At 51.3% G+C, this 14830-nt stretch overlaps 1 protein-coding gene across 2 annotated transcripts; it reads right to left on the reverse strand.

The window, feature by feature from the left end:
• Window positions 1–3664: 3664 nt before the first annotated feature.
• Window positions 3665–14670, reverse strand: gprc5c (G protein-coupled receptor, class C, group 5, member C). 2 transcript variants are annotated; one of them, XR_013935992.1, is made up of 5 exons: window positions 14462–14670; window positions 9806–10823; window positions 6378–6472; window positions 5014–5797; window positions 3665–4971 (listed from the first exon to the last, which is right to left on the reverse strand). XR_013935992.1 is itself a non-coding variant. In XM_080480113.1 (4 exons), the coding sequence occupies exons 2-4, from the start codon at window positions 10791–10793 to the stop codon at window positions 5708–5710; spliced, it is 1173 nt and encodes a 390-aa protein (XP_080336239.1). In that variant the 5' UTR covers window positions 10794–10823; window positions 14462–14639; the 3' UTR covers window positions 3665–5707. The 2 variants fall into 2 exon arrangements, 1 of the variants encoding a protein (XP_080336239.1); XM_080480113.1 differs by having other exon boundaries at window positions 3665–5797; window positions 14462–14639.
• Between the last annotated feature and the right edge of the window lie 160 nt (window positions 14671–14830).

Below are 14830 nucleotides of genomic sequence, written 5' to 3' on the forward strand. Positions count from 1 at the left end.
ACCAGGACACTGAGAACTCGCCAGGACACTGAGAACTCACCAGGACACTGAGAACTCACCAGGACACTGAGAACTCGCCAGGACACTGAGAACTCACCAGGACACTGAGAACTCGTCAGGACACTGAGAACTCGTCAGGACACTGAGAACTCGTCAGGACACTGAGAACTCACCAGGACACTGAGAACTCACCAGGACACTGAGAACTCGTCAGGACACTGAGAACTCACCAGGACACTGAGAACTCACCAGGACACTGAGAACTCACCAGGACACTGAGAACTCGTCAGGACACTGAGAACTCACCAGGACACTGAGAACTCACCAGGATGCTGTGGATTTTGTCACATCTCAAAAACAGCTGTGGAACCACTTTTATCCAAACATGAAACAAAAACCATGAAAATCCATTTCTCATCAGATTATTTTTATTCTGTAATACGATCATTTCTTCACATTTACATGAAACAAGCAGAAGTCCTCGTCGTCCTGAGTCATGGTGGATTTAGGCCCCGCCCACACGTCTCTATGAACACAGCTCATAGAGACGGGGGCAGGGGGAGGGTGGAGGGGGGAGGGTGGAGTGTGGAGGGGGAGGGGGCAGGGGGCAGGGGGAGGGTGGAGGGGGAGGGTGGAGGGGGCAGGGGGCAGGGGGCAGGGGGCAGGGGGCAGGGGGAGGGTGGAGGGGGGAGGGTGGAGTGTGGAGGGGGAGGGTGGAGGGGGGAGGGGGGAGGGGGGAGGGGGATAACATACAATATCCTTGTTGTGTTACATATATTATTTGCAGTTATCACACTGATCCAAATATTTTCCAACTGTTTTTGGATTAAACCAGCCTGAGCAGCTCTATCTAGACAGTAAGATGATTTTCTAGATTAACCAGCCTGAGCAGCTCTATCTAGACAGTAAAATGATTTTCTAGATTAACCAGCCTGAGCAGCTCTATCTAGACAGTAAGATGATTTTCTAGATTAACCAGCCTGAGCAGCTCTATCTAGACAGTAAAATGATTTTCTAGATTAACCAGCCTGAGCAGCTCTATCTAGACAGTAACGTGAAGCAGGAACATGAATTAACAAAGAGGCGACAACAAAAGAGGAACATGACCTCCAAAGTTTGAGCAAATGATGACAGAGAACAAGCAACTTCAGAAGCACCTTTAGTGAGGAGTGGAAGTGTGTGTGTGTGTGTGTGTGTGTGTGTGTGTGTGTGTGTGTGTGTGTGTGTGTGTGTGTGTGTGTGTGTGTGTGTGTGTGTGTGGGGGACCCGTAGCGACACCCCGGGGTCTGAGGCCAGCGGGCCCGGACACCGCCACCCCGGCAGACGGCAGCCCCCCAGGCCCGGGGAGGCCCCAGCGAACCACCCCAGAGAGCCACGCCCCCGCCCAAAAAGCACCCGACGGAGAATGAAGAGAGGAATCCCCCCCAGGCAAGAGGGGCCCACAAGAGAAGGATAAAGGGCACAGGACCCCCGGGCCGAGCGGGCCGAGAGCCCCCCCAACCCCGGCGGCGAGTCCCGCCGCACCCCCGGGAGCCGGCCCACCCACCGTCCCCCCCCAACCCAGCAAGGCAGAGACGGCCCCAGCCGCCGCGCCCCGGACCAGCCCCGCCCCCAGACCCAGGAAAGCGAAGGCCCGTACCGGCCCCGGTCGGAGACTCTGGAACAAGGAAATGATCACCTGATAAGGCTTTGAATTCTGCTTTCAGTTACTGGAAGACCGACTGGTACTACGTCAGGTGAACTGGTACTACGTCAGGTGAACTGGTACTATGTCAGGTGAACTGGTACTATGTCAGGTTGACTGGTACTACGTCAGGTCGACTGGTACTATGTAAGGTCGACTGGTACTATGTAAGGTTGACTGGTACTACGTCAGGTTGACTGGTACTATGTCAGGTGAACTGGTACTACGTCAGGTGAACTGGTACTATGTCAGGTGAACTGGTACTATGTCAGGTTGACTGGTACTACGTCAGGTCGACTGGTACTATGTCAGGTGAACTGGTACTACGTCAGGTGAACTGGTACTATGTCAGGTGAACTGGTACTATGTCAGGTTGACTGGTACTACGTCAGGTCGACTGGTACTATGTAAGGTCGACTGGTATTATGTAAGGTTGACTGGTACTACGTCAGGTGAACTGGTACTACGTCAGGTTGATTGGTACTATGTCAGGTGAACTGGTACTATGTCAGGTTGACTGGTACTACGTCAGGTCGACTGGTACTATGTAAGGTCGACTGGTAATATGTAAGGTTGACTGGTACTACGTCAGGTGAACTGGTACTACGTCAGGTTGATTGGTACTATGTCAGGTTGACTGGTACTACGTCAGGTCGACTGGTACTATGTCAGGTGAACTGGTACTATGTCAGGTGAACTGGTACTATGTAAGCAGTCAACCTTACATATGTCAGGTTGACTGGTACTATGTCAGGTCGACTGGTACTATGTAAGGTTGACTGGTACTACGTCAGGTGAACTGGTACTACGTCAGGTGAACTGGTACTATGTAAGCAGTCAACCTTATATATGTCAGGTGAACTGGTACTATGTCAGGTTGACTGGTACTATGTCAGGTCGACTGGTACTATGTAAGGTCGACTGGTACTATGTAAGGTTGACTGGTACTACGTCAGGTGAACTGGTACTATGTCAGGTGAACTGGTACTACGTCAGGTGAACTGGTACTACGTCAGGTCGACTGGTACTATGTAAGGTCGACTGGTACTATGTAAGGTTGACAGGTACTACGTCAAACCCATAGGTACTACGTCAATGTCGATGGGTAATATGTCAGACCTTCAGGTACTACGTCAGGTCAACGGGTAATATGTCAGACCTTCAGGTACTACGTCTGACCTACTGGTACTTAGTGCCACACAGTGGTCAGCACTCTCACTCTCGTGTGTCCTCCCACAGTCCAAAAACATGGGGTCCCTGAGCAAGACCCCTCCCTCATTGAAGGAAATGATAAAGTAGGATTCTATTTAATATTTTGGTTTGATGGCGACAGGGTGCTAACACTGCTAATACTAGCGAGCTGACGCCATAAACCAAAAAGGAACCTGAATGTTGGAAATACGACGCGTAGCGTCACCAGAGGCTGTACTGCGATGCTGGGTTTTCTCTTATCCAGGTAACTTCAGGATTAACTCTGGTTCTCTATTATGGAGGTAAGTTCAGGATTAACTCTGGGTTTCTATTATGGAGGTAAGTTCAGGATTAACTCTGGTTTTCTCTTATCCAGGTAACTTTAGGATTAACTCTGGTTCTCAATTATGGAGGTAAGTTCAGGATTAACTCTGGGTTTCTATTATGGAGGTAACGTCAGGATAAACTCTGGTTTTCTCTTATCCAGGTAACTTCAGGATTAACTCTGGTTCTCTACTATGGAGGAAAGTTCAGGATTAACTCTGGGTTTCTATTATGGAGGTAAGTTCAGGATTAACTCTGGTTCTCTACTATGGAGGTAAGTTCAGGATTAACTCTGGTTCTCTACTATGGAGGAAAGTTCAGGATTAACTCTGGGTTTCTATTATGGAGGTAACGTCAGGATAAACTCTGGTTTTCCGAACTACGACGCTGGTTCACTCCTTCCCAGGATAAATCACCATGGTAACTGACTCTGTTTCAGGGACGAGGATGAAACAGAAGCAGATTCCAGAACAAGCCTGGCATTTTGCAGGTTTTATTGAATGAGCAAGGCAAACAGGTTTACCATCGGCATTCACAAAGGGAGTCCAGGTCCAGGCGGAGGTCGGTACACGGGAAAATCCAAAACATGAAGAAACCCACGAGGAAAGGGCTGGAGTCATGAAGACAAGCAACAATGACCAACGAGCACAGATACATGAAGGAGCAGGTTTAAATCCGTGAGGAGAGGGAAGTCACAGGTGAGACACATCAGACTGAATACCAAGGAATTCCACAATAAAACAGGAAGTGAACACAGAGTATGAGACACACACAAAGACACAGACACAGACCCTAAAGGCCTCTTCATCCTCCATAAGAAGAAGACGAAGGTTCAGCAGTGTCGGCCGCCCTGGCCGAACTGTGTGGGAGCCGCTCTGCCGAAACTTCTGCTCTGCCGTGTGCTGCTCATGCGTGTTCCAGTTCGCTCATGACTATCAGTCATATTTTAATCATATTTAGCTTGTAACATCGCTACTGTACGAGCGCTGCAGCTCGTTATAATGTCGGAGTGCAGGCTTTTACATGATGCACCTGAACGCATCACGAACAGCTGTCAGCTCCTGGAGTTAAAACCGACCAACATGGCGCTCTGACACAAACTCTCTATTATTACTGAAACGCATCACAGACGTGTGGCTGCTGTGAGGGGGCGTGGTCTGCGGTGAGGGGCGTGGCCTGCTGTGAGGGGGCGTGGCCTGTGAGTTCCACAGCTTCTTATCGGAGTATGAACAGTCCTGCAGAAAAAGCTTGTTTTTCGGTCGCTGGGTGAGTCACTGCTGAACCTTCTTCTTCTTCTTATGGGTTCAAAAAGGGAGGATGCAGGAGCCTTTACATTCTGAATGTCTAACCTGCTCCGGAGCAGGATATGTTCTGGATAAGAGCACAGTGAGGGTAAAGCTCCGCCTCCTGACCAATCAGATCTCTTGGAAAATGCCCCGCCCATTCTTAAATGATGGTGATTGGTGGGCAGGTTCAGCTCTGAGCTGCAGCGGAGAGGAGAGGAGAACGTATCTAGAACAATCTTTTTAACAGAACCCAATAAATCCTGGTCACTGAGCTTTGAAGGAGGTTCTTCTTCTTGTTCTGGTTCTGGTTCTGGTTCTTGTTCCAAGTCTGTTTGGCTCCAGGAGGGTTGATCTGGAATAATGATCTTAATAATAATGCTGACGCTGACAGAACTGCAGAACCATGAATTAATGGAAGCAGAACTTCTCCTGTCGTCACGGTGATGAATTAATATTCCAACAGGAAACACACTCACACGGAGGAACCTCCGCCTCAGAACCTCCGCCTCAGAACCTCCGCCTCAGAACCTCCTCCTCAGAACCTCCTCCTCAGAACCTCCGCCTCAGAACCTCCTCCTCAGAACCAGAGGAGGTCAAATGTAAAGTAAAAGCAGAGCAGTGAGGAAGCTCTGCCTGGAACCGTTCTGCTGGAATAAAGTGAAGTGACTCTGGTTCTATTGTCCCATGAATTAATCTGCTCTAATCTCACCAAGTCAGCATTAACTAGTCAGGAAGGTTCTGGTTCTGGCTGCAGCAGCAGTGTTGCTTTGAGCTGCTGGATGGGTTGGAATTCTTCATAATCTCAGAGATTAACTGCTCCTCTATGGTAGAGTCAGCTGCTCTGCAGGGTTTCTCCCTCTGTGATTGGTCACACGCTGCAAGCTCCGCCCCTTTCATGTGACCACGTACACATAGGTCTGGGTTGAACCAGAGAGTTGATAACCTGCTTGGTAGTAACAGTGATCAGGAAACAGATCCTGGAGGTGGTCATCAGGGTCGTAGTTCAGACGTTACAATCAACAACATTACAAACTAATCACAGAAAAAGGCTTCAATAATCTGACTACATACAAACATGACAAAACCCTCCCACATGTTTGTGTCACTTCCTGTTGAGAAGCAGGAAACGATTTCAAAGGAAAAGTGTGGTTGTGAGCATCAGAGGCGTTACTATGGAAACGGTGGGAGGCGACTTATGCTGAGCTGTGTGACGCTTCCGCTCTCAGTGTGTGGATGGCTGGCTCCTCCCACTGTGGGCGGAGCCAGTCGAGGCTCTGGGAATGATCATGTCATAGGACGACTCCTCCGGGCGCTGTGGAACACACACACACACACACACACACACACACACACACACACACACACACACACACACACACACACACACACACACACAATCATCCTCAGTGAAGACTAACACACACACACACACACACACACACACACACACACACACACACACACACACACACACACACACACACACACACACACACAATCATCCTCAGTGAAGACTAACACACACACACACACACACACACACAATCATCCTCAGTGAAGACTAACACACACACACACACACACAATCATCCTCAGTGAAGACTAACACACACACACACACACACACACACACACACACACACACACACACACACACACACACACACACACACACACACACACACACACAATCATCCTCAGTGAAGACTAACACACACACACACACACACAATCATCCTCAGTGAAGACTAACACACACACACACACACACAATCATCCTCAGTGAAGACTAACACACACACACACACACACACACACACACACACACACACACACACACACACACACACACACACACACACAAACACACACACACATACAGACAGACTCACGGTTGCCGTGGTGATGAGAGCCAGCTCAGTGGGCTGGTACACCGAGCTGCGGGGCTGACCGCTGTAGCCGCTGTACGGGGACACGGGTTTGGACACTGTGAAAAGACCATGGACAGACAGTTACTCTCTCATTAAACTCCTGTTTACTGGAGGAGACTCAATAATCCTGAACTAACTGAACTGCCCTGAACCCTGACCACTGAACCCTGACCCTGAACCCTGACCACTGAACCCTGACCCTGAACCCTGACCCTGAACCCTGACCCTGAACACTGAACCCTGACCACTGAACCCTGACCCTGAACCCTGACCACTGAACCCTGACCCTGAACCCTGAACCCTGAACCCTGAACCCTGACCACTGAACCCTGACCCTGAACCCTGACCACTGAACCCTGACCACTGAACCCTGACCCTGAACCCTGACCACTGAACCCTGACCCTGAACCCTGAACCCTGACCACTGAACCCTGACCCTGAACCCTGACCACTGAACCCTGACCACTGAACCCTGACCCCTGACCACTGAACCTGAACCCTGACAACTGAACCCTGAACCCTGACCACTGAACCCTGACCACTGAACCCTGACCACTAAACCTGAACCCTGACCACTGAACCCTGACCCTGAACCCTGACCACTGAACCCTGACCACTGAACCCTGACCACTGAACCTGAACCCTGACAACTGAACCCTGAACCCTGACCACTGAACCCTGACCACTGAACCCTGACCACTGAACCCCGAACCCTGAACCCTGACCACTGAACCCTGACCACTGAACCCTGACCCTGAACCCTGACCACTGAACCCTGACCACTGAACCCTGACCCTGAACCCTGACCACTGAACCCTGACCACTGAACCCTGAACCCTGACCACTGAACCCTGACCACTGAACCCTGAACACTAAACCCTGACCACTGAACCCTGACCACTGAACCCTGAACCCTGACCACTGAACCCTGACCACTGAACCCTGACCCTGAACCCTGACCCTGAACACTGAACCCTGACCACTGAACCCTGACCACTTATCCCTGACCACTGAACCCTGACCACTGAACCCTGATCACTGACCACTGAATCCTGAACCCTGACCACTGAACCCTGAACCCTGACCACTGAACCCTGACCACTGAATCTTGAGTCCTGAACCCTGAATCCTAAACCCTGAATCCTAAACCCTGAATCCTGAACCCTGAATCCTAAACCCTGAACCCTGAATCCTAAACCCTGAATCCTGAACCCTGAATCCTGAACCCTGAATCCTAAACCCTGAACCCTGAATCCTAAACCCTGAATCCTGAACCCTGAATCCTAAACCCTGAATCCTGAACCCTGAATCCTAAACCCTGAACCCTGAATCCTAAACCCTGAATCCTAAACCCTGAACCCTGAATCCTGAACCCTGAATCCTGAACCCTGAATCCTGAACCCTGAATCCTAAACCCTGAATCCTGAACCCTGAATCCTAAACCCTGAACCCTGAACCCTGAATCCTAAACCCTGAATCTTGAACCCTGAATCCTAAACCCTGAATCCTGAACCCTGAATCCTAAACCCTGAACCCTGAATCCTAAACCCTGAATCCTGAACCCTGAATCCTAAACCCTGAACCCTGAATCCTAAACCCTGAACCCTGAACCCAACATGAAACAATACCTTCAGTTGAAACGTTGGCACGTTGGTCGTTAATCACAATTGTGTTCAAACTGCTGCGTCTCACTGAGTGGACAAATCTACGTACCTCCTTCCAGAGGAGCACCATGATTATAGAGCATCTTCCTCTAAAATCAGATTAAAGAGCCTCTTCCTCCTCTAATATCAGATTATAGGGCATCTTCCTCCTCTAACATCCAGATTATAGAGCATCTTCCCCCTCTAACATCTAGATTATAGAGCATCTTCCTCCTGTAACCCCAGATTATAGAGCACCTTCCTTCAGTAAACAGCTGGGGAGAACATCACAGTGTTTTGTCCATTGTGTGGTTTATTGCCACGTTGCCGTTCATTAAAATAGTTGCTGAGTTGCTGTGATCTCAGAGTGAATATGAAGCAGTGTTTCCAGCTGCTTCCTGTTAATCAGTGACTGCATCGTACTTTTCATTTCCACCTGGAACGTTCATGTTTGCTCTGTCTCCATGGCAACGGAGGTGTGGCAACAGCTTCATCTGGGAGATGTTTGAGTCCCAGACTGTGAACACAGACAGTGTGAAGTGATGATTCCACAGCCTGCGGATCAACTCAGGACTTCATTACTTCTCAAGTAGTGGAGTTACTTTACTCCTGGCTGACATGAGAATGTAACCAGCAACCTGACTCTCAATCAGGACCTGCTTAGTCTGGTTGGTCAACAAACCACAGTGAGAGCCTGTTTCCCAGCACGCTGAAGAAAACTATGAAATAACACCTACAGCCTGTAACTACTGACTAACTACTGACTAACTACTGACTACTACTCCTTGGTAATCTGTTACTCTACTAGCTGCTGTTCCACAAAACCTTATTACTGTTGTGAAGAAAACACAGGGGGAAAATGCTCTGTAATCTGAGGTTAGAGGAGGAAAATGCTCTGTAATCTGAGGTTAGAGGAGGAAGATGCTCTACTGAGGAACTGAGAACATTGCTCTGCGATTCATAACTTCCAGACAATTCTATTGCTAATCATCAATTAAATCAATAAAACTTTATAATCATTTCAGTTCTCATTAGAACATCAATACTACTGATTAGAATCCAACATCTGCAGCAGAAGAAATTATACTAACTTTTCCAGCTGACATTTGATAGTTTCATTTAGGTTAGTCAGTTAACAGACTGACTAGCTGACTGACTGACTGACTAGCTGACTGACTGACTGACTGACTGACTGACTGACTGACTGACTGACTGACTAGCTGACTGACTGACTAGCTGACTAGCTGACTGACTGACTGACTGACTGACTGACTGACTGACTGACTGACTGACTGACTGACTAGCTGACTGACTGACTAGCTGACTAGCTGACTGACTGACTGACTGACTGACTGACTGACTGACTGACTGACTAGCTGACTGACTGACTAGCTGACTAGCTGACTGACTGACTGACTGACTGACTGACTAGCTGACTGACTGACTAGCTGACTAGCTGACTGACTGACTGACTGACTGACTGACTAGCTGACTGACTGACTGACTGACTGACTGACTGACTGACTGACTGACTGACTGACTGACTAGCTGACTGACTGACTAGCTGACTAGCTGACTGACTGACTGACTGACTGACTGACTGACTAGCTGACTGACTGACTGACTGACTAGCTGACTAGCTGACTAACTGACTGACTGACTGACTGACTGACTGACTGACTAGCTGACTAGCTGACTGACTGACTGAGTTGAAGAAAGGTTGAAGGGAGGAAGACGGTGATGGACCTTGGGGGTTCTCGTCCATGCAGAAGGCCTTGTTCTCCATGAAGACGTTGTGGGGGCTCTGTTCCTTCAGGATGGTCTCGTAGCCGACGCCTCTGTCAAGGTACAAGTCTTGTCCCTGGTCCTGCTGGCCGCCGGCGCCGCTGGCGAGGCGGCACAACTCCGGGATGGCGTGAAGGAGGATGAAGGTCCAACCGTTGGACACCAGGGCAACGGCCAAGGTGGGGTCATCCCACGAGGGTCCCCCCGTCCGCCTGTTCCCCCACACCAACATGACGATCCATGCCACCCAGACGGCCACGGACAGCAGGCCGGTGAGAAAGATCCAGGCTCCGTCTGTCCTCCACTCTGACTTCTTCCCCGCCATGATGGCCAGACTCGCCACCAGCACCGCCAGCATCAGCGTCATGACGTAGATCAGCGCCATCGCAAAGTCCTGGTTGGCGATGTTACACAGAGCAGCAGTGGCCCGTCCCGCATCGGTTGTGGCATTGAGCGGGTCCGGTGGGCGGTGCGCCACGGTGATGACCAGCCACTCCGTGTTGATGATTACCTCCACCAGCCAGAGCGCCAGCGCCCCCAGACACAGTGCCCACGCCGGTGGCGCCTGGCTCCGCCTGGCCAGGACGTTCAGCCTCACACTCTGCATCAGGAGGCAGGAGAAGCAGCCGGCAAACAGCACGCCGAACAGAAACCTCCGCGACGCGCAGGTGGAGAAGTCCTTCCCGATGATGAAGGCGAAGGTGAGGAAGAAGAGGCCGGCGGTTCCCACCAGGAAGACGGCGTGCAGCGCCACCGAGCTCCTGCGGCCGGCGTCTTTGATGAAGGGCAGACTGGCCAGCAGCGAGGTGAAGAGCACGATGGAGACGACAACGCCAGCCGCCGCCACGGCCTCCACCACCACGCCCCAGACCGTGCCCAGGTCGCACAGGTTGTAGTACAGGGAGGTGACGGAGGTGCCGCAGCCGTCCGGCGTGCTGTTGGAGGCCATGTGGCGGATGGAGGCTCCACCTGACAGTACCTGAAGAGACGGAGAACCAGGGAGGGTCACTGCACCACCTCACCACCGCTTCAGCGCACTCAAATATCACACTGTCACCACACCACCACCTCCACCCACTCAAATATAACAGCACCACCCACTCAAATTATACTGCACCACCACCTCCACCCACTCAAATATCACTGCACAACCACACCACCGTCTCCACCCACTGAAGTATCAGTGTCACCACACCACCACCTCCACCCAATCCAGTAAACATCACAACGTCACCACACGACCACCTCCACCCAATCCAGTAAACATTAAAGTGCCACCACACGACCACCTCCACCCAATCCAGTAAACATCACAACGTCACCACACGACCACCTCCACCCAATCCAGTAAACATTAAAGTGCCACCACACGACCACCTCCACCCAATCCAGTAAACATCCCACCCTCACCACTGGCCTCCACCCATTCAAATATCACCGTCACCACACCACCGCCTCCACCCAATCCAGTAAACATCACCACACACTCCTCCGGTGTTCTGGTGTTTGCTGTGGTGTCGCTCTCTTTGCGAGTGGGAGGGGGCGGAGCTCCGCATCCAGTCATCCCACAAAACAGAGGAATGTGAAACTCTGAACTTTTTCCAACTCTGATGTTAATCATCAACTACGTCAGTCAACATCTCTGGTGTTTCTGCGTTTGTTCTCCACAAATCAATCAGGCAGCAGAGTTAAACCTCCAATCCTCAAATGACCTCGTCAACACAAAGTCTGAGTCGGTGCGTTCCGAGAACCAGCTCAGAGTCCAGGTCTCTTTCTGGTCTGGAACTTTGTCTTTGTCCTCATTAGATTCACTTTCCTCCACCGCAGGACGACATCAGACCCCGATCAATATCAGTCTTCTGACCTGTGTTGCTCAATCACAGGATGGATGAAGAGGTTCAAAACGCTGACATGTTTGCCTTTGTTCAGGACGTTCAGGACGTTCAGGACGTTCAGGACGTTCAGGACGTTCAGAACCTTCAGGACGTTCAGGACGTTCAGGACGTTCAGGACGTTCAGAACCTTCAGGACGTTCAGGACGTTCAGGACGTTCAGGACGTTCAGGACCTTCAGGACGTTCAGAACCTTCAGGACGTTCAGGACGTCCAGGACGTCCAGGACCTTCAGGACCTTCAGGACCTTCAGGACGTTCAGGACGTTCAGGACGTTCAGGACCTTCAGGACGTTCAGGACGTCCAGGACGTCCAGGACCTTCAGGACGTTCAGGACCTTCAGGACGTCCAGGACCTTCAGGACGTTCAGGACGTTCAGGACGTCCAGGGCGTTCGTTTGGGGTGTTCGGCGTTCTGATAGCCCCGCCCTCAGAGTTCTGAAAACTCCATCCCCAAAGTTATGAAAGCCAGAACACAAAATTCTAATAATCCGACCCTCAAGTTATTTTGATCCACTTTCCATCCAGAAATGTTCCTCTAGCTTCAATGTCCATCCCTCCCTCCATCCCTCCATCCCTCCCTCCCTCCCTCCATCCATCCCTCCCTCCATCCCTCCATCCCTCCATCCCTCCATCCATCCCTCCATCCATCCCTCCATCCATCCCTCCCTCCCTCCCTCCATCCCTCCCTCCCTCCCTCCATCCCTCCATCCCTCCATCCCTCCCTCCCTCCCTCCCTCCCTCCATCCCTCCATCCCTCCCTCCCTCCCTCCATCCCTCCCTCCCTCCATCCATCCCTCCCTCCCTCCCTCCCTCCCTCCCTCCATCCCTCCATCCATCCCTCCATCCATCCCTCCCTCCCTCCCTCCCTCCCTCCCTCCATCCCTCCCTCCATCCATCCATCCCTCCCTCCCTCCCTCCCTCCCTCCATCCCTCCCTCCCTCCCTCCATCCCTCCATCCCTCCATCCCTCCATCCCTCCCTCCCTCCCTCCATCCCTCCATCCCTCCCTCCCTCCATCCCTCCATCCATCCCTCCATCCATCCCTCCCTCCCTCCCTCCCTCCCTCCCTCCATCCCTCCCTCCCTCCATCCATCCCTCCCTCCCTCCCTCCCTCCATCCCTCCCTCCCTCCCTCCATCCCTCCATCCCTCCATCCCTCCCTCCCTCCCTCCATCCCTCCATCCCTCCCTCCCTCCATCCCTCCCTCCCTCCCTCCCTCCCTCCCTCCCTCCATCCCTCCCTCCCTCCCTCCCTCCCTCCCTCCCTCCCTCCATCCCTCCCTCCCTCCCTCCCTCCCTCCCTCCCTCCCTCCCTCCATCCCTCCATCCCTCCATCCCTCCATCCCTCCATCCCTCCCTCCCTCCATCCCTCCATCCCTCCCTCCCTCCCTCCCTCCATCCCTCCATCCATCCCTCCATCCATCCCTCCCTCCCTCCCTCCCTCCCTCCCTCCATCCCTCCCTCCATCCATCCATCCCTCCCTCCCTCCCTCCCTCCCTCCCTCCATCCCTCCCTCCATCCCTCCCTCCCTCCCTCCCTCCCTCCCTCCATCCCTCCATCCCTCCCTCCCTCCCTCCATCCCTCCATCCCTCCCTCCCTCCATCCCTCCCTCCCTCCCTCCCTCCCTCCCTCCCTCCATCCCTCCCTCCCTCCCTCCCTCCCTCCATCCCTCCCTCCCTCCCTCCCTCCCTCCCTCCCTCCATCCCTCCCTCCCTCCCTCCCTCCCTCCCTCCATCCCTCCATCCCTCCCTCCCTCCCTCCATCCCTCCATCCCTCCATCCCTCCCTCCCTCCCTCCATCCATCGGGACGGCACCAGCATCGTAGCTGAAATGTAATTGTGTAACTGAGACGTTTGTCCTGTTCGGTCCAGATGTAACGCTGCTGCTGTTTTTACTTTAGTTACTCTTACTGCGAAGTAACTCAGAGCTCCTGAGTGAATCACAATAATCTACCAGAAATGGGTCAAATTCCTCAGAAAGGAGGTAAAATATTGAGAGAATCAGATCAAATTTCAACATAAATGGTCACATCATTGATTTTCTGATGAAACGGTTCACAGGTTTGACTTCAAGCTTCAGCTGCTGATATTTAGAAACTTCCTCATTCCTTCACATTAACATGAACAAAATACTCATTGTGCCCCAGTGGAACTTCTCTTTGGTCTACTTTTCATATGACAATATGAGATTACTGCTGATCCGAAGCAGTACATCCCAGAACAGAACAACACATGAGGTAAAGGAGAGAAACCTGGTGACTGTGAACTTTAAAAAAACACTAAAACATTTTAATAACCACATAAACTCACTTTAACTTCATGCAGCAGAACTTTCCATACAAACAATAATGACATGACGAATCAAATCTAACAATAAAAAACTGCATTTAGAAGATACAAACTGAAGGTTAATGTTGACAAAACTCTTAATTAAAACATTATAAAATCAAATGTGTAGTTTATCCTAATTACAATTTATCATAACATCGGACATGTTTTAATAAAGTCACGTGTTAATAAAGTAAAGCTGTTTGAGTTTAGGATTTATTAAAAGACAAAGTGCGACTAAAAGCATCAAAACTATGAAATGAAGATCAGAAATTGAACTTTTTAATCTCATAATCTTGAACTACTGTTAATCTATGAATATTTCAAATTCCGCAGTAAGTAAAGTTACTGAAGTAACAACGCGTAAAACACGCAGAAGGTGGGATTACAAGAAATTACCTGGATTATTCCTGAAGATTCACCTGCCGTAAACTGTTCCCGCACAAACTCCCGCAACAGAAGTCCCACAGACAGACTCCCGCAGCGCAGCGACGCTTCTCCCGCAGCGCAGCGCAGCGACGCTTCTCCCGCAGCGCAGCGCAGCGACGCTTCTCCCGCAGCGCAGCGCAGCGACGCTTCTCCCGCAATGAGACTTTGTTTCCTCACCGAGTCTCCTCCCTCCTACCCCCCCCCCCCCCCCCAACAGATCCAAGCTTAGGTAATTACCAGGAGGCACACACACACACACACACACACACACACACACACACACACACACACACACACACACACACACACACACACACTATATGTCCCGCTTTCACATCA

This window comes from Lipophrys pholis (genome assembly GCF_963383615.2).
Source record: "Lipophrys pholis genome assembly, chromosome: 1".
Lineage (NCBI taxonomy): Eukaryota > Metazoa > Chordata > Actinopteri > Blenniiformes > Blenniidae > Lipophrys > Lipophrys pholis.